The sequence below is a fragment of the Myotis lucifugus genome, unplaced genomic scaffold, assembly GCF_000147115.1.
Source record: "Myotis lucifugus unplaced genomic scaffold, Myoluc2.0 scaffold_19, whole genome shotgun sequence".
In the NCBI taxonomy this organism is placed as follows: Eukaryota; Metazoa; Chordata; class Mammalia; order Chiroptera; family Vespertilionidae; genus Myotis; species Myotis lucifugus.
In genome coordinates this window covers 4,670,295-4,689,247 of record NW_005871067.1, presented here as the reverse complement: position 1 = coordinate 4,689,247, position 18,953 = coordinate 4,670,295, and the positions used below count along the sequence as shown (strand labels likewise).

The window sequence follows — 18,953 nt, the reverse complement described above, 5'->3', positions numbered from 1 at the left end:
ATTTTAAAATCAGCAAGAGGAAAATAATTACTTACATATAAGGAATCCCCATAAGGACTTTAGCAGATTTCTTAGCAGAAACCTGCAGGTCAGGAGAGTGGGATGATATATTCAAAGTGTCAAAAAAAAAAAAAAAGGGCAACCAAGAATACTTTACCTGGCAAAGTTGTCTTTCAGAAATGAGAAATAGATTTACCAAATGAACAAAAGCTGAGGGAATTCATTACCACTAACCTGCTTTATAAGAAACTAGAGGCCCGGTGCACAAAAATTTGTGCACTGGGGGGGGGGGAGGGGGGTCCCCCAGCCTGGCCTGTGCCCTCTCGCAGTCTGGGACCCCTCGGGAGATAACGACCTGCTGGCTTAGGCCTGCTCCCGGGTGGCAGAGGGCAGGCCCAATCCCTAGGTGCAGCCCCTGGTCAGGCTCAGAGCAGGGCCGATTGGGGAGTTGGGGCACCGCCCCCTGTCATGCACAGAGCAGGGCAGATCAGGAGGTTGGAGCGCTGCACCCTGTCACACTCAGGGCAGGGCCAATGGGGAGGTTATGGCTCTCTCCCGTCACACACAGAGCAAGGCCCGTGGAGGGGGCTTGGTGCGCCGCACCCTGTCACACACAGAGCAGGGCCGATCAGGGGGTTGGTGCGCTGCACCCTGTCATACACAGAGCTGCAGGGCGATCAGGGGGGTGGGGAGCTCCACCCTATCAGGCTCAGAGAAGGGCTGATCAGGGGGTTGGGGCGCCTTCCCCTGTCACGAACAGAGCAGGGCGGATAGGGAGGTTGTGGCCCCGCCCTCTGTCACACACAGAGCCGCAGGGCGATCAGGGGGTGGGGGAGCTCCCCCCTGTCACACACAGAGCCGCAGGGCAATCAGGGGATTGGGGAGCTCCCCCCTATCAGGCACAGAGCAGGGCTGATCAGGGGGTTGGGGCGCCTTCCCCTGTCACGATCAGAGCAGGGCTGATCAGGGGGTTGGGGCACCTTCCCCTGTCACACACAGAGCCACAGGGCGATCAGGGGGTTTGGGCGCTGCCCCGTCACGCTGATCCCGGTGCAGGGAGGCCTCGCTGCTCTGCTGATCCCGGTGCTGGGAGGCATATTACCCTTTTACTATATAGGATAGAGGCCTGGTGCACGGGTGGGGGCTGGCTGGTTTGCCCTGAAGGGTGTCCTGGATCAGGGTGGGGTTCCCCACTGGGGTGCCTGGCCAGGCTGGCTGAGGGGCTGAGGGCCGTTTTCCGGCTGGCAGGTGACTGAAGCTCCCAACCGCTCCTTTTTTTCTTTTTTTTTTTTTTATTCTGGGCCAGCTTTAGCTCTGAGGCCTCGGCTGCTGAAAGTAGGTTTCTGGGCTTTACCTTCTGTATTTGATACAATGTTGTGGTCCGGTTGGCTGAAGCCTGGCTGACTGAAAGCCGGTTTCTAGGGTTTTGTTTAGCTTCTATATTTGCAACATAGTTGCTTAGAGTTGCAGCTGAGAGGCCGGCAAGTGAGGCGGGGAACCTTGGAGTCCGCCGTCACTGGAGCAAGCAAGCCTCCCTGTTCGCTTCAGTGCATGGCTGCCGGCCGCCATCTTGGCTGACAGTTAATTTGCATAAGGATATGCTGATTAGCCAATGGGAAGGGTAGCGGTCGTACGCTAATTACCATGTTTCTCTTTTATTAGTGTAGATGCTGAAAGGAGTTCTTTAAGATGAAATGAAAGGACACTAACTAGTAACATAAAAATGTATAAAAATATGCCGAAACTGGTTTGGCTCAGTGGATGGAGCGTCGGCCTGCGGACTGAAGGGTCCCAGGTTCGATTCCGGTCAAGGGCATGTACCTGGGTTGCGGGCACATCCCCAGTAGGAGATGTGCAGGAGGCAGCTGATCGATGTTTCTCTCTCATCGATGTTTCTGACTCTCTATCTCTCTCCCTTCCTCTCTGTAAAAAATCAATAAAATATATTTAAAAAAAATGTATAAAAATATAAAATATACTGGAAAAGGTAACTATATAGTCAAATTCAGAATACTTTAATATTTTATTATGGTGGTATGTCAATCACTTAACTCTAGTATAAAGGTTGAAAGAAAAGAGTATTACAAATAAGTATAGCTAAAAGAATTTGTTAATGGATACACAATATAAAAAGAGGTAAATTATGACATCAAGATCAAAATTATGGGGAGTTTAAATGGATAGCTTTTATATGCAATTCAAGTTGTTACTAGCTTAGAATAGACTGTTATATCTATAAGATATTTATGTAAGCAAAAACCTACAGTAGATACACAAAACAGAGAGAGAAGGGAATAAAACCATACCACTACAGAAAATCATCAATTCACAAAGACAGCAAAAGAAAAAGGAGGAAGAAGAAACAAAGCAACTACAAAAGAACTAGAATGCAATAAGATGGCATTAGTTCCTATCAATAATTACTAATTAACCTATAAATATTCTTAGCTATAAAAAATTACTTTAAGTGTAAATGGATTAAATTCTCCAATAAAAAAGCATAGAGTGTCTGAATAGATTAAAAACAAGTCCTAACTATATTATGCCTACAAAAGACTCACTTCAGCTGTAAGGACACACAGGCTCAAATTCAAGGGATGGAAAAAAATATATTCCATATATAATAAAGAGCTAATATGCAAATGGTCATCATGCCCTCACAACGTCATGCAGTAACACAGCGGTTCTCAACCTGTGGGTCACGACCCCTTTGGGGGTCGAACGACCCTTTCACAGGGGTCGCCTAAGACCGTCGGAAAACACATATTATCGATGGTCTTAGGAACCGAGACACCGCTCCTCTATCTGTCTCCAGGAGGGTCTGCCCACATGCAAATACACCCCATGCAGATACGCCCACTTACGAGTACCTGGCGTATTAAAGGGTAGCGGCATTAGGAAGGTTGAGAACCACTGCCGTAACGGCTCAGACACTCAACACCGGGGAGAGAGGAATGGGGACCAGCCAGGCACAAATGAGCTTGCGAGAGATGAATGGGGACTAGCCAGGCTGCGGCCAGGAGAGGGACAAGCTGCCTGCCTCACGGTCCCGGGTGCCAGTGGCTGCACCTGTGCCTGCAGCCCGGGAGAGGAACAAGCCGCTCGCCCCGTGGTCCTGGGCACCAGCAGCTGCAGCTGCAGCCTGGGCGAAGCCGCCCGCCCACGGTCCCCTGTGGTTGTGGTCGGCCCAAGTGAAGCTGGTCTGGGTCCTGGGTGCCTGCGGCCAGCCAGAGGGAGGGAAGCCCAGGTCCCGGGTGCCTGCAAATGGCTGGAGGAGGGAATCTTGGGTCCCGGGTGCAGGGTGAGGCAGAGGCGGTTAGGGGCTATCAGGCCAGTAGGGGAGCAGTTACGGGCGATCAAGCCGGTAGGGGAGCAGTTAGGGGCGATCAGGCAGGCAGGCAGAGGGGTTAGGAGCGATCAGGCAGGCAGGCAGGCAGGTGAGCGGTTAGGAGCCAGTGGTCCTGGATTGTGAGAGGCAGTTGGACATGCCCCGAGGGGTCCCGGATTGGAGAGGGTGCAGGCCAGGCTGAGGGACTCCCTCACCCCGTGCATGAATTTCATGCACCGGGCCTTCTAGTATTCCATATATAAGGGAAAGCAAAAAAGTAGCTATACTTAGACAAAATAGACTTTAAGTCAAAATCTGTAACAAAATATAAAAAAGTCACTATGTAACAACAAAAAGGTCTAGTTATCAAGAAGATATAACAATCATAACTATAAATGTATTTACTATCACAGCACTAAAACATATTAAGCAAATAATAACAGATCTGAAGGAAGAAATAACAATAGAATAATAGCAGGAAATTTCAAGACCCTACTTTCAATAATAGTTCAATTACCCAAACAGAAAATGAAAAAGGAAATATTGGAATTGAATTATACCTTAGCTCAGATTGACCTAGCAGAGATATACAGAACATTCCATCCAACAGCAGTAGAATACACATTCTTCTCAAGCACACACACAACTTTCTCCAGGATAGATCATGTGTTGTTACAAAACAAACCTTAGCAAATGGTATGGAATTATAAATCAGTAACAAGAGGAAAACTGAAAAATTCACAAATATGTAGAAATTAAAAATCACATCCCTGAGTAACATATGGGTGAAAGAGGAAATCAAAAGAAAAATTTAAAAAATATCTTAAAACAAATAAAATGAAAACAAAACATACCAACACTTATGGGATGCAGCAAAAGCAGTTCTAAAAGAGAAGTTTATAGCAATAAATACCTACATTAAGAAAAAAAATCATTAAAATTATACACCTCAAGGAACTAAAAATGTAAAAACAAACTAAGCCCAAAGGAAATAAAGAGAAAAACACAAAGACTAGAGAAGAAATAAATGAAACAGAAACTAGAAAAACAATAGAAAAGGGCAACGAAAGTAAGAGCTAGTTTTTTGTAAAGACAGACAAAACTGACAAATCTTTAGCTAGATTATCTGGGGGGAAAAAAGAGAAAAGACTCAAATAAAATCAGAAATGAGAACCATAAAGTTCCTAGAAAAAAACCAAACACATGGGGAAAAGCTCCTTGGCATCAGTCTTGGCAATGCCTGGATATGACACCTAAAGCATAAGGAGCAAAAGAAAAACTAAACAAGTGACACTACATCAAACTAAAGTTTCTGCAAAGCAAAGAAACAATCTACAAAATGACAAGACAACCAAAATAAGAGAAAATATTTGCAAATCATATCAGATAAAAATTTAAACCAATAAAAGTATAAATTAAGGAAAGAAAATACCATACACATCTACTTATACTGAATTTCCCTCTTACCAATCATATCCTACAGCAAAAGATGTTTCAATTACAGGAGCAATGAGTTTTGCAGCTGTCATGATGTATTTTTCAGCCATGGCTTTTCTATAACAAACAAACAAAAATTTTTTATAAAGAAACATGGTATAAAATGTAAAAAAAAAAGTGTAAACATTATCTATCAAAGTTAGCATACCATGAAGCCTACTGAATGATAAACAGCTACACTAGAAATCTCTAAGTCAGGTTGAAAATCATGACTAGGAAATGGAAGCCATGACTGCCTTCTGAGTCAACAGTTCACTTTTCTTCTACTTTATGATACATGCTGACAAACTAAAGGAAGAAAGAGGAACTTGAAAGAAAAATGGCTCTGCAGCTGACATTCCATAACCTGCACTATCTGTGGACATTAAAGGAAATGGCCATTAAAGAAATAGTATGTGTTAAATAAAAGTGAATTACTACATGCCTATATAGATTTGCCTCATCTATACCTTTCTTTCATGTAAGTGGAATCACAGAATATGTGGTCTTTTGTGACTGGTTTTTCTTATCCTATATAATAAAAGGCTAATATGCAAATTCCTAATTATCCACTATCTCCCCTGACACCACCCCAGGTGAGAGGGAGGACTGCCTCGTTATTGCCTGGTGGGGTGGAATTCTAGACTCCACATGTACTGTCCACTGAAACCACAGAGTGGTGAGACTCATTAAGGGCCTTTGGGGATTAAAGTCCTGGCTCCCTACTTGGCCTTGTGAGGGTGGGAATCTGGCTCTCTCACTTGGCTTTTGCTGGCATGCATGGGGTAGGGCAGGTGTTTTTTTTTCTGTGGTATTGGTCTAAAAGTTTTCTGTCTTGCTGGCCTACCCCCTTTCCTTGTCCTGTAGCTAGAGAAAGTAGGTCTTTTGTTTGTTTAATGCACCCATGAGCATTTTCTGTTTTCCAGCTTCTTCAGCTCCAAGTCTGGGAAACATGAAGGGAACTCACTGATCATGTCCCAAGATACCTTGATCTGGCCTCTTCCCTCCATTTTACTATATATATATATATATATGTGTGTGTGTGTGTGTGTATACATATATATATATATATATATATATATATATATATATATATGTATATGTATATATACATATATATAGATAGATATAGATATAGATATATGTATATATATGTGTGTGTGTGTGTGTGTGTGTGTGTGTGTGTGTGTGTGTATATATATATATATATATATATATATATATATTTTTTTTTTTTTTTTACATGTAATTTCCAGGGTTGTTATTTGGACTTAGTGAGAAGAACAGGGGAAAGTGCATCTATTCTTATCTCTCCAGAAGTACAAGTCTCTGTTTTATTTTAAAAATTAAACTACTTCCTGCCGAACCGGTTTGGCTCAGTGGATAGAGCGTCGGCCTGCGGACTAAAAGGTCCCGGGTTCGATTCCGGTCAAGGGCATGTACCCTGGTTGCGGGCACATCCCCAGTGGGGGGAGTGCAGGAGGCAGCTGATCGATCTCTCTCATCGATGTTTCTAACTCTCTATCCCTCTCCCTTCTTCTCTGTAAGAAATCAATAAAATATATTAAAAAAAAAAATTAAACTACTTCCTAAAGCTTAAGGGCCCTCCATACATATAATGAAATATTGTACAGACTTAAAAAGGAAGGAAATTCTGACACTTGTTACAACATGGATGAACCTTGAGGACACTATGCTAAGTGAAATAAGACAGTCACAAAAGGACAAATAATGTGGTTTCACCTATATAAGGTTCCTAGAGCAGACAAAATTCATAGACCAAAAAGTAGAAAGGTGGGTGCTAGGGACTGGGAAGGGGATGCTGGAGAGTTGTTCATGGGTACAGAGTTGCAGTTTAGGAATTTGGGGGAAGTTCTTGTTACAAATCATTGTGAATGTACTTAATTAATACTACAGAACCATGAAGAATTATGCACCATAGTTTAGATGATAAACTCTATGTTATGTGTATTGTACCACAATTAAAAAACAACTAAGGGCCCTGTATATCATGTGATATACTGCTAATATACAAGTTGAATATTCAATAAGTATTAGAAGTTTCAAAACATACTTTGCAGAGACTAGGTACCAGACTGAAGGAAGGAATAAAATAGAAATAATTTTGTCTTTGGGAGTTGAAATTTAATTGGGAGGCTGGACAAAAACACATAAAGATATAATTTTTTAAAAATAAAGGTAACATAAACAAAATTCCAATGTTGCACCAAATACAGAGGGAAAGTAAGTTACAAGGAAATAAGAGTAACTGAGGAAGAATAACTGGAATCAAATGAGTAATGTGATTATTGTGAAGGGAAAAAGAGAATCCAGTAGAGTATAGAAATGATGAAACAGTAAGACTATTCAAGAAATATAGTGCATATAACAAGTTTTCAAAGAAATAATCATATGCACATTTAACTCTTTTATATAAATTTAACCAATATTATCAAGTTTTAATTATTTAGTGCCCCAAATATTACCTTTCACGTTCCATTTGCCTTAGATGATCATTTTTTATAGCTTCAATCACTAAGTTAGTATGTGGATCATCCTGGGAAATAAAATTGGGGGGGAAAAAAGAACAAGTCACGAATAAAAATCAAGAACTTGGATTTCAACCTTATCACTAACTAGTTGTAGAAAATGAACAGAAAATTAATCTTTCTACACCACTTTCCCTTATGTAAAGTAGAAGGTTTTTTTTTCTTATTTCTGATTACCTGTCACATTCTCTAGTGAACTAACAGATTCTGGGCAGCTGATAAAAAAGTCAGGCTAGACAGAAAAGGACCTAGTACACAGAAGCTGTGTAATATCGTCAATTCTGTTTGTGTTTTGTTTGTTAATCCTCACCAGAGGATTCTTTTTCAAGATTTTGATACTTTATTAGAACTGGTAAAATGATGACACCAGTAGACTTTAATAATATATATACAAATGTAATACCTAGAGTAATCCTAAAAATGCTATATGAAGTGATACACTCAAAAACATTGAAAAATAATAAAAATGGAATTCCAGAAAACTCCTGCTATAAGCAGGAAAATAAAACAGAAACAAACAAAATAAGTAATAAAACAAAAATTAAAATTACACACTTAACCTCTAATATAGCAATAATTAGATTAAAATATATGGTCAAACTGTACCAATTATAAGACAGAGATTGCCAAAGTGAATGAAAACAACTATTTACTAAGTATAAAATACTTATCCTATATAATAAAACCCTAATATGCAAATCAACTGAACAGCTGCTATGATGTGCACTGACCACCAGGGGGCAGACGCTCAATGCAGGAGCTGCCCCCTGGTGGTCAGTGCATTCCCACAGGAGGAGCGCCGCTCAGCCAGAAGCCGGGCTCATGGCTGGCAAGCGCAGTGGCAGTGGTGGGAGCCTCTCCAGCCTCCGCTGCAGGCGGGCGGTAAGGAGTGAGGGGTCCCGGATTGCAAGAGGGATGTCTGACTGCCGGCCTAAGGATCAGGTCTAAACCGGCAGGCAGACATCCCCAGAGGGGTCCTGGACTGCGAGGTCCCCCACGCCCCCAAGTGCACGAATCTCATGCACCGGGCCTCTAGTTTCAAATAAAACAACATACGCAGGCTGAAAGCAAAAGTACAAAACATATATATCATGAAAACAATCTTAAAATGTTATAGTGGCTACATAATTTCAAACAAAGTAGACTTTAGAGCAAAGAAAATAACCAAAGCCAGATTGGGACATTGTATGATGATAATGCATAGAAATTTGACAGCTTAGATCAAATGGACCAACAGTTTAATAATTACACACTATTACAATTCACTAATATGAAATAGATAATTCAAATAGACTCATAATTATTAAGGCCAAGTAGAGCAAGTGGATGCTAGAACCTGAAATGTGAAAGTCTTGTATAGAAAGCCATCTGGAAGGATGATGCAAACTTTAGTTGAAGTACAGCCAACCTAAACCAATATTAGAGGGAGGCAGCCAGAGGAACACATATCTGATGGTACTCATTTCTCCCTTGTGTCTACTTATGCTCCCCATTAGCCAAACTCAAATACAAATGCTTTAATGATCATCAATTACTTAATAAAAGCCATATTTCTACTCCCTCTTAAAAAAACTGATTATTTTTCACAACATATAATATTTTTTCTCAATATGAAAGTAATCTATAATAGTTAACATTTACCCCAAACTTCCTACAGTCCAGGTATTATTTTAAGCATTTCACATGCATAACCTCATTTAATCCTCACAACAGTATAAGGTAGGTTATTATAATTACACTAGTAGCCCATAGTGCAATATTGCGTGTAGTAGGCCGCCCGCCGCTTCCGCAGGAGTCAGCAGGAACTGCAGCCAGGAGCCGCGCTGCTTTCCATTCAGCTTCCCGCAGAAGCAAGCCACTGGTGCCCATGGGAGCCGGAAGGGACCTGCGCCGCTTCCACGGGAGTTGGGAGGGACCTGTGCCACTTCCACGGGAGGCGGGCCCGCCATCTCCTCTCTGGGCCTGCACGTGGCCACAGAGGCTGCGGGCCGGACCCCCTGTCCCTGTCTGTGTCCGCTCCAGCTCTGGGGGACCTACCCTGCCCTTCTCTGCCACTCCTACCCCGCCCGTCTCTGCCGCTTCTCTCCCGCCCGTCTCCGCTACCTCAGCTCCGTTGCTTGGTTTCCTTCTATGGTGTCTTCAGTCTTTGCTCCCAGCCAGTATATGCAAATTAGCCACCATCTTTGTTGGCAGTTAATTTGCATATTGCTCTGATTAGCCAATGGTGGGCGTAGCGAAGGTACAGTCAATTTGAATCTTTGTCTATTATTAGATAGGATATAATTTATATGTAAAGGAATTGAGGCACAAGAGAGTAAGTACTGAGTGGTGGGGCCAACAACAAAGCTGCAAATGCCTTTAAAATCTATTAAGAAAATCAATTAAGTTCAACTTCTGAAATTGACATTATTATACTATTTTGATTTATAAATATAGGCAAATTCACATGGTTTGACTTAATGTAAAATAATAGTGGTATACCAAAAATTTATGTGTAAAAATCTGAAAAATATTTTAAAAGCATTAAGAAAAATAATCTTGGAAGTGAACCAAGATGATAGCATAGGTAAACACCGGTACTCACCACCTCCTACAACCACATCAAAATTACAACTAAAATACAGAGCAACCATCATTCACAATCACCTGAAAGCTGGCTGAATGGAAGTCCTAGAGTTAGAGAAGTAAAGAAGAAAGCACATTGAGACAGGTAGGGGGTTGAGGAAACGGAACAGGCTGGTCCAGCACTCATGTGTGCCATTTTTTTAATCAGGAGGGAGATTGTCCCTTCAGAGGCTGCCTGTGAGAAGCAAGGGGTCCCAGCCCCATACCAGACCCCCAACCCAGGGTTCCAGAGCAGGGAAGAGAAGTCCCCATAACTTCAGACTGTAAAAACCAGCAGGGATTGTAGCTGAGCGACACTGATGGTGCCGGAGACCAGGTGTCCTTTTAAAGGGTTGGCACAGGAACTTACTCCTGAATCCTCTAAGCTCCAGCACCAGGAGGTGATGGGGGACCTAGACACATATGGGGAGGAACTGGATTGTCTAGCATCAGGGCAGGAACTCGGGGGTGGCATATTCCCAGACAGGGGTGCTCACAGAGGTCATTATTCCTATGCTAGGACCTCCCTTGTTGCAGGGCTGACTGGCAGCCATACCTAAGTCTTCATTAGCCTGGTGTACACTGTTTGCTCCGTCCTGATTATTCCCTGAGACCCTGCCCCATCCAATTTGCAGCCTTACCCAAGCTGTTTGCAGCAACTTTTCCATACGAATGGCCTGTCCTGGCTCAGGCTTCAGACTTTGCTAAAATCTCTCAAACAAGCAGCAGCCGGTGTCAGTGTGCCCCAAACCTAACCATAAAAGGCCCAAGATGGGCATTAGCACCAGCCTGCCTTGCTTCACAGCTGGGCCTCGTCTGGGCACTTCCAAACTCAATACAAGTAGTAGCCATCTGCAGATCTCTCTGTAGCTCCTGACAGGTGGCCCCAGGCAGTGGCTGACTTTGCACCTCCTTGGAGACTCCAGAGCTAGTGCACCCAGTGGAAAGCTTCAGACCATACCAGATTACAACTCTACACATCCACAGTGACACACTCAAGGGGCAAACTCAGTGAGCACCCAAACCCCACTGAAGCAAGTCCTGGTCCATAAGGGTGTTTCCTGCACAGCAGTTATTCCACAATGTCTCAGCTTGTCCTCACAGCCAACTGGCCTGGAGGTCAATTCCTCTCAGTGACACCAACAGCAATCAAGGCTCAACTACAACAAGACTGTGCTCACAGTCCATACAAGGGTGCACCTAGAGTGCCCAGCTCAGGTGATTTAGGAGGCTGAGCCACTGGGCCCTACAGGACACCTACTATATACAAGGCCACTTTATCAACTCCAGGAGACATAGCAGCTCTACTTAATACTAGGTGTACCAGTCAATAATGCAGATTTTTTTTCAATAGATGGAGTTACACATATGTTGATATATATGCAATTTGGTATTATGCTATTTTGTTGTATTGACAACAAGCTTCAAAACTTCATATGTCAAATTTGCTGAAGGTGTTAACATCATAGGTATTTTTACATTTAAAAATGTCTAATTTCATGCCAAAAAAAGAGCATTTGCGGGAAGTTTTAATTCATTACTTTATTTTGAAGAAAAAGTTATTGTATACTTCAGGAAGCTTGTGGTGAACATGCTCTATCTCAGATACTTGTGAATGCTGGTTTAAATGCTTTAAAAGTGATGATTTTGATGTAAAAGACAAAGAACGTCCAGGTCAACCGAAAAAGTTTGAAGACCAACAATTACAAGCATTATTGGATGAAGATGCATGTCAAACTCAAAAACAACTTGCAGAAAGATTAAATGTTGCTCAGCAAACAATTTCTGATCGTTTACAAGCAATGGGAAAGATTTTAAAGAAAGGAAAATGGGTGCTACATCAACGAAAGACAAATGGAAAACCGAAAAGTCATCAGTAAAATGTTTCTTCAGTGGCACGAAAGAAAGTCTTTTTTGCATTGAATTGTGACTGGCAATGAAAAGTGGACGTACTTTGAGAATCCCAAATGCACAAAATCATGGGTTGATCCAGGTCAACCATCAACATTGACTGCAAGGCCAAATCGCTTCGGAAAGAAGACAATGCTCTGCATTTGGTGGAATCAGGAAGGTATGGTGTATTATGAGCTTCTAAAACCAGATGAAACTGTTAATACTGATTGCTACCGACAACAAATGATCAATCTGAACCACACTGTGATCGTGAAATGACCAGAATGTGCCAGAAGACACGGCAAAGTAATTTTGCTTCATGATGACACACCATCACACACTTCAAAACCAGTTAAAGACACGTTAAAAGATCTTGCCTGGGAAGTATTAACCCACCTGCTATATTCACGAGACCTTGCTCCTTCAGATTACCACTTGTTCTGATTGATGGCACATGCACTTTCTGAGCAGCACTTCAAAACACACAAAGAAGTGGAAAATCGGGTCTCTGAATGGTTTGCCTCAAAACACAAAAGGTTCTATTGGGACAGTATCCACAAATTACCTGAAAGATGGGGGAAATGTGTAGCTAGCTATGGAAATTACTTTGAATAAAGCACTTTCGATGTTTCTCTTGAAATTACCGTGTTTTCTTTGATTACAAAATCTGCATTATTAACCGGTACACCTAGTACATAGAAACAGAAACAGGGAAGCAGCCAAAATGGGGAGACAAAGAAATATGTCACAAATGAAAGAAATGGAAGCAAGTAAACTATTGGATACAGAATTTAAAACCACAGTTATAAGGTTACTGAAGGATCTTCATGAGAGCTTCAAGGGACTTAGTGAGACTGTCAAGGATCTTAGTGAGAATTTCAAAGACATGAAAAAGGACAAGTCTGAAATTAAGCATACACTAACTGAAATAAAGAATAATTTACAGGGATTCAACAGTAGAGTAGAGGATTCTGAGAATCAAATCAACAATCTGGAATATGAGGAAGCAAAAAACACCCAATCAGAAGAGCAAAAAGAAAAAAGAATAAAATGAAGATAGTGCAAGTAGCCTCTGGGACAACTTCAATAACAACAACATTCTCATTATAGGGATGCCAGAAGGAGAAGAGAGAACAAGATATTGAAAACGTATTCGAAGAAATAATGACAGAAAACTTCCTCTACCTGGTGAAAGAAATAGACTTACAAGTCCAGGAAGCACAGAAAGCCCCAATCCAGAGGAATCCAAAGAGGCCCAACCAAGACACATCATAATTAAAATGCCAAGGGTTAGCCCTGGCCGGCTTGGTTCAGTGGGTAGAGCGTCAGCCTGGGGATTAAAGGGTCCCAGGTTCAATTCTGGCCAAGGGCACATGCCTGGGCTTGATCCCCAGTGGGGGGCATGCAGGAGGCAGCCGATCAATGATTCTCTCTCATCATTGATGATTCTATCTCTCTCCTTCTCCCTTCCTCTCTGAAATCAATAAAGAAATACATTTAAAAAATAAAATAAAATAAAATGCCAAGGGTTAAAGACAAGGGGGGAATCTTAAAAGCAGCAAGAGAAAAGCAGTTAATTACCTACAACGGAGTACCCATACGACTGTTAGCAAATTTCTCAACAGAAACTTTGCAGGCCAGAAGGGGGTGGCAAGAAATATTCAAAGTGATGAACAGCAAGGACCTACAACCAAGATTACTTTACCCAGCAAAACTATCATTTAAAATTGAAGGTCAGATAGAGAGCTTCACAGACAAGAAAAAGCTAAAGGAGTTCATCACCACCAAACCAGTATTACCTGAAATGTTGAAGGGTATTCTTTAAGAAGAGGAAGAAGCAATAGAAGAAGAAAAAGATAAACAATATGAACTATAAAATGGCAATAAATACATATCTATCAACAACTGAATCTAAAAATAAATGAGTAAGAAATCTATAGAATAAAATAAACTGGTGATATAAAATAGAATCAGAGGCATGGAAACATGGAATAGACTGACGAATATCAGAGGGAAGGGCGGAAGAGATTAACAAAGGATCTTATATGCATACTAGAGGCCTGGTGCACGAAATTCATGAACTTGGAGGGGCGGTCCCTCAGCCTGGCCTGCGCCCTCTCGCAGTGTGGGAGCCCTCAGGGGATGTCCGACTGACAGCTTAGGCCGGCTTGCGGGCCTAAGCCGTCTGCTGGACATCCTTAGCGCTGCCATGGAGGTGGGAGAGGCTCCCACCACCACCATTGCGCTCGCCAGCCATGAGCCTGGCTCAGGGCTTCTGGCTGAGGGGCGCTCCCCCTTTGGAGCGCACTGACCACCAGAGGGCAGCTCCTGTGTTGAGTGTCTGCCCCATGGTGGTCAGTGCACATAATAGTGACTGGTTGTTTCACCGTTCGGTCAATTTGCATATTAGCCTTTTATTATATAGGATATGCATTAACTATGGACACAGACAATAGAATGGTGAAGGCCTGGGGTGGGGTGGGAATTGGGTAGAGGGGGGCAAAAGGAGAAAAAAAGAGGGACAACTATAAAGATTTTAAAAAAATAAAAAGAATATGAATATTAATAACAAAAAAAGAAAAAGAATCTTATTCCAGAAAATACAGTGTCTATTTTGGTATTCTTCCTTCCAGGTTATGTTTAAGTATGAGTGTATATCAGTATTTTTCACTTTTTTTTTTTCACTTTATATAGTATCTGCTCAGGTCTTTGAAAATATGACTTTTGTATTATGCTGAATTCTATGAGTAAGGATGAGGAATTACTTATTTTTATTCTTGATGTATTTAGTACATATGGTTTAAGTTCCCTCTGCTCAACTAAACAATTAAAAGGCTTTATATTACTCCCTTCCTTCCTTCCTTCCTTCCTTCCTTCCTTCCTTTTTGGTTAATCCTCACTCAAGGATATTTTTTCCATGATTTTTAGAGAGTGTGGAAGGAAGAGGGGGAGGGAGAGAGAGAGAAACACTGATGCAAGAGAGACACATTGATTGGCTGCCTCCCACAATGCCCCGACCAGGGCTGGGGATCGAATCTGGAACCCAGGTACATGCTCTTGACTGGGAATTGAACCTGCGACTGGTAGGTGTGTGGGCCAATACTCTAACTGCCGACCAACACTGGCCAGGGCTATTGCTCTTTTTTTTTAAAAAAAAATTTATTTTCACTCTTGAGAGTATTACAGGTTCCTGGCACATAATCTTGTTTTTCCTAATATTGTTGTTTTTTTCTGACTGAAACTGCACAGTCTGTTTTAACCATACTTTCTACCCCTATTTCAATGGAGTCCCGTTCTCAAACTAATTTAAATAATAAATGAAAATGCATTAATTAAACTTACTTAATTAAAATACATTGCCGAAACCAGTTTGGCTCAGTGGATAGAGCAGCCGTGGGCAAACTACGGACCGCGGGCCGGATCCGGCCAGTTTGAAATGAATAAAACTAAAAAAAAAAAAGACCGTACCCTTTTATGTAATGATGTTTACTTTGAATTTATATTAGTTCACACAAACACTCCATCCATGCTTTTGTTCCGGCCCTTCAGTCCAGTTTAAGAACCCATTGTGGCCCTCGAGTCAAAAAGTTTGCCCACCCCTGGGATAGAGCGTCAGCCTGTAGACTGAAGGGTCCCAGGTTCGATTCCAGTCAAGGGCATGTACCTGGGTTGCGGGCACATCCCCAGTAGATGTGCAGGAGGTAGCTGAATCGATGTTTCTCTCTCATCGATGTTTCTAACTCTCTATCCCTCTCCCTCTCCCTTCCTCTCTGTAAAAAATCAATAAAATATATTTTAAAAAAATACATTAATACAGGGCTGGGAGAAACCTAAGAAGTCATCCACTCCAACTTTTTCATTTCTGGAAAAAGAAAAGCATGGATACTAAGAGCTGGTTACCAGTCTTCCTCATACTCACACTTGGTGAAATGTATTTATCATCTTCATCAATTTCTAATGGAACAGCAATCAGTTTTTGGAAAGCCTTCTTCATTTTCTCTCGATCTCCAACAGCAAAGTAACTGAGAATGAGGTTGAAGCCAGCCTTCAGGTTTGGTGCCATGCTCATTATGTGCTCAAAGGAATTAATGGCATCAGAGTACTGGCCAGTTTTAATAAATGTAACTCCAATGTTCTGCATAATTTTAATCCTAAAGAGAAATAAACAAGGATCAGCTTTAAATCTGAACTCCTCAGTACAGTAGTCAGACACTCCACAGATAGTTCCCTTCATTTCTATTCTACTTGAGTATTTTGCTTTGTTTTCCTAAAGCTCTACTGGGCTCATATCATAAAATTTATTTGTTTTCAGTATTTGCTTCAATGACAACTACTATATTCATACAGTTGTGGAACTACAACCATGCTCTTAAGTAATTTCCATCACCCTAGAAAGAAAACCTGTGGCCATCAGCTGTCACTCCCATTATCACCTCCAGCCCTGGACAATACTAACCTCCTTTCTTTTATGAGAGGAGAGAGAGAGAGAGAGAGAGAGAGAGAGAGAGAGAGAGAAACATAAGTTTATTGTTTCACTTATTTATGCATTCATTGTTTAATTCTTGTATGTGTCAACCAACTGAGCTACCCAGCCAGGGCCCTATCCTCCTTCCTTTGTCTCTGGATTTGCCTTTTCTAGATGCTGCATATAAATGGACTCATGCACATGTGACATTTTTGTGTTGATGTCTCTCAATCAGCAGAATCTTTTTTTAAATTTTATTTTATTGTTTAAGGTATTACAAATAGTAGTGCCTATGTCTCCTTTTTTCCCCCCATTGACTTCCTCCCTGGCCCCTCCTATTCCCTGACAATTGCCCTCACCCGCCCCCCCCCCCCCAACAAGTGTCTTGCGTCTGTTGGTTGTGCTTATATGCATGCATACAAGTCCTTTGGTTGATCTCTTATCCCCCCAACCCTCCCCTGCCTTCCCGCTGTAGTTTGACAGTCTGTTCGATGCTTCTTTGCCTCTATCTATTTTTGTTCAACAGTTTATAATGTTCTTTATATTCCACAAATGAGTGAGATCATGTGGTATTATCTTTCACTGACTGGCTTATTTCACTTAGCATAATGCTCTCCAGTTCCATCCATGCTGTTGCAAATGGTAAGAATTCCTTCTTTTTTACAGCAGCATAGTATTCCATTGTGTAGATGTACCAGTTTTTTTAATCCACTCATCTGCTGATGGGCACTTAGGCTGTTTCCAAATCTTAGCTATTGTAAATTGAGCTGCTATGACCATAGGGGTGCATATATCCTTTGTGACTGGTATTTCTGTTTCTTGGGATATATTCCTAGAAGTGGTATTCCTGGGTCAAATGGCAGTTCATTTTTAATTTTTTGAGGAAACCCCATACTGTTTTCCACAGTGGCTACAACAGTCTGCATTCCCACCAGCAATGAAGGAGGGTTCCTTTTTCTCCACATCCTCTCCAGCACTTGTCGTTTGCTGATTTGTTGATGATAGTCAGGTGTGAGATGGTACCTCATTATTGTTTTGATTTGCATTTCTTGGATGATTAGTGACTTTGAGCATGTTTTCATATGTCTCTTGGCTTTCTGAATGTCCTCTTTTGAAAAGTGTCTATTTAGGTCCTTTGCCCATTTTTTGATTGGACTGTTTATCTTCCTTTTGTTAAATTGTATGAGTTCCCTGTAAATGTTGGAGATTAAACCCTTATAGGAGATAAAATTGGCAAATATGTTCTTTAATGCAGTGGGCTTTCTTGTTGTTTTGTTGATGGTTTCTTTTGCTGTGCAGAAGCTTTTTATTTTGATTTAGTCCCATTTGTTTATTTTCTCTTTAGTTTCCACTGCCCTAGGAGCTGTATCAGTATATTGCTACGACAACTGTCTGCTCTTTTGCTGCCTATGGCTTCTTCTAAGATTTTTATGGTTTCCCATCTTACATTTAAGTCCTTTATCCATCTTGAGATTATTTTTGTGTATGGTGTAAGTTGGTGGTGTAGTTTCATTTTTTTTGCAAGTATCTGTCCAATTTTCCCAACACCATTTATTGAAGAGACTGTCTTGTCTCCATTGTATGCTCTTGTCTCCTTTGTCAAATATTAATTGAGCATACTGGCTTGTGTTGATTTCTGGTTCTCTCTTCTGTTCCACTGGTCTATATGTCTGTTCTTATGCCAGTACCAGGTAGTTTTGAGAACAGTGGCTTTGTAGTATAGCTTGATATCTGGTATTGTGATCCCTCCAACATTGTTCTTCTTTCTCAAGATTGCTGCAGCTATTCGGGGTCTTTTATTATTCCAGATGAATTTTTGGAGAATTTGTTCTAGGTCTGTGAAATATGCCGTTGGTATTTTAATGGGGATTGCGTTGAATTTATAGATTGCTTTGGGTAGTAGGGACATTTTAATGATGTTGATTCTACCAATCCATGAACATGGTATATTCTTCCATTTGTTCATGTCTTCCTCTATCTCTTTTTTTAGTGTCCTGAAATTTTCTGAGTATAGGTCCTTTGTCTCCTTGATTAAGTTTATTCCTAGGTATCTTCATTTTCTTGTTGCAATGGTAAATGGGATTGCTTTTAAAATTTCTCTTTCTTTGAGTTCATTATTGGTGTATAGAAAAGCCATAGACTTCTGGGTGTTAATTTTGTATCCTGCTACATTGCCAAATTCATTTATTTATTTATTTATTTTAAAATACATTTTATTGATTTTTTTAAAGAGAGGAAGGGAGAGAGATAGTTAGAAACATCGATGAGAGAGAAACATCGATCAGCCGCCTCCTGCACACCTCTCACTGGGGATGTGCCCGCAACCAAAGTGCATGCCTTGACCGGAATCAAACCTGGGGCCTTTCAGTCTGCAGGCCGATGCTCTATCCACTGAGCCAAAGCAGTTACGGCTCAAATTCATTTATTAAGTCTAGTAGTTTTTTGATAGAGTCTTTGGGGTTTTCCATGTACCATATCATGTCATCTGCGAATAAGGACAGTTTTACTTCTTCTTTTCCAATTTCGATGCCTTTTATTTCTTCTTCTTGTCTAATCGCAATGGCTAGTACTTCCAGTTCTAGGTCAAACAGGAGTGGTGAGAGTGGGCATCCCTGTCTTGTTTCTGTTCTTAGGGGAA

The 18,953-nt window shown here is 41.4% G+C and overlaps 1 protein-coding gene across 1 annotated transcript in view; it reads right to left on the bottom strand.

Moving 5' to 3' along the window:
• Window positions 1-18,953, bottom strand: part of IFT88 (intraflagellar transport 88) — a 160,377-nt gene that overhangs the window by 106,811 nt on the left and 34,613 nt on the right. Inside the window, 3 exon segments of the mRNA XM_006085499.3 lie at window positions 4,796-4,882; window positions 7,291-7,361; window positions 15,770-16,001. Of these exon segments, the coding sequence (XP_006085561.1) occupies window positions 4,796-4,882; window positions 7,291-7,361; window positions 15,770-16,001 (390 nt within the window).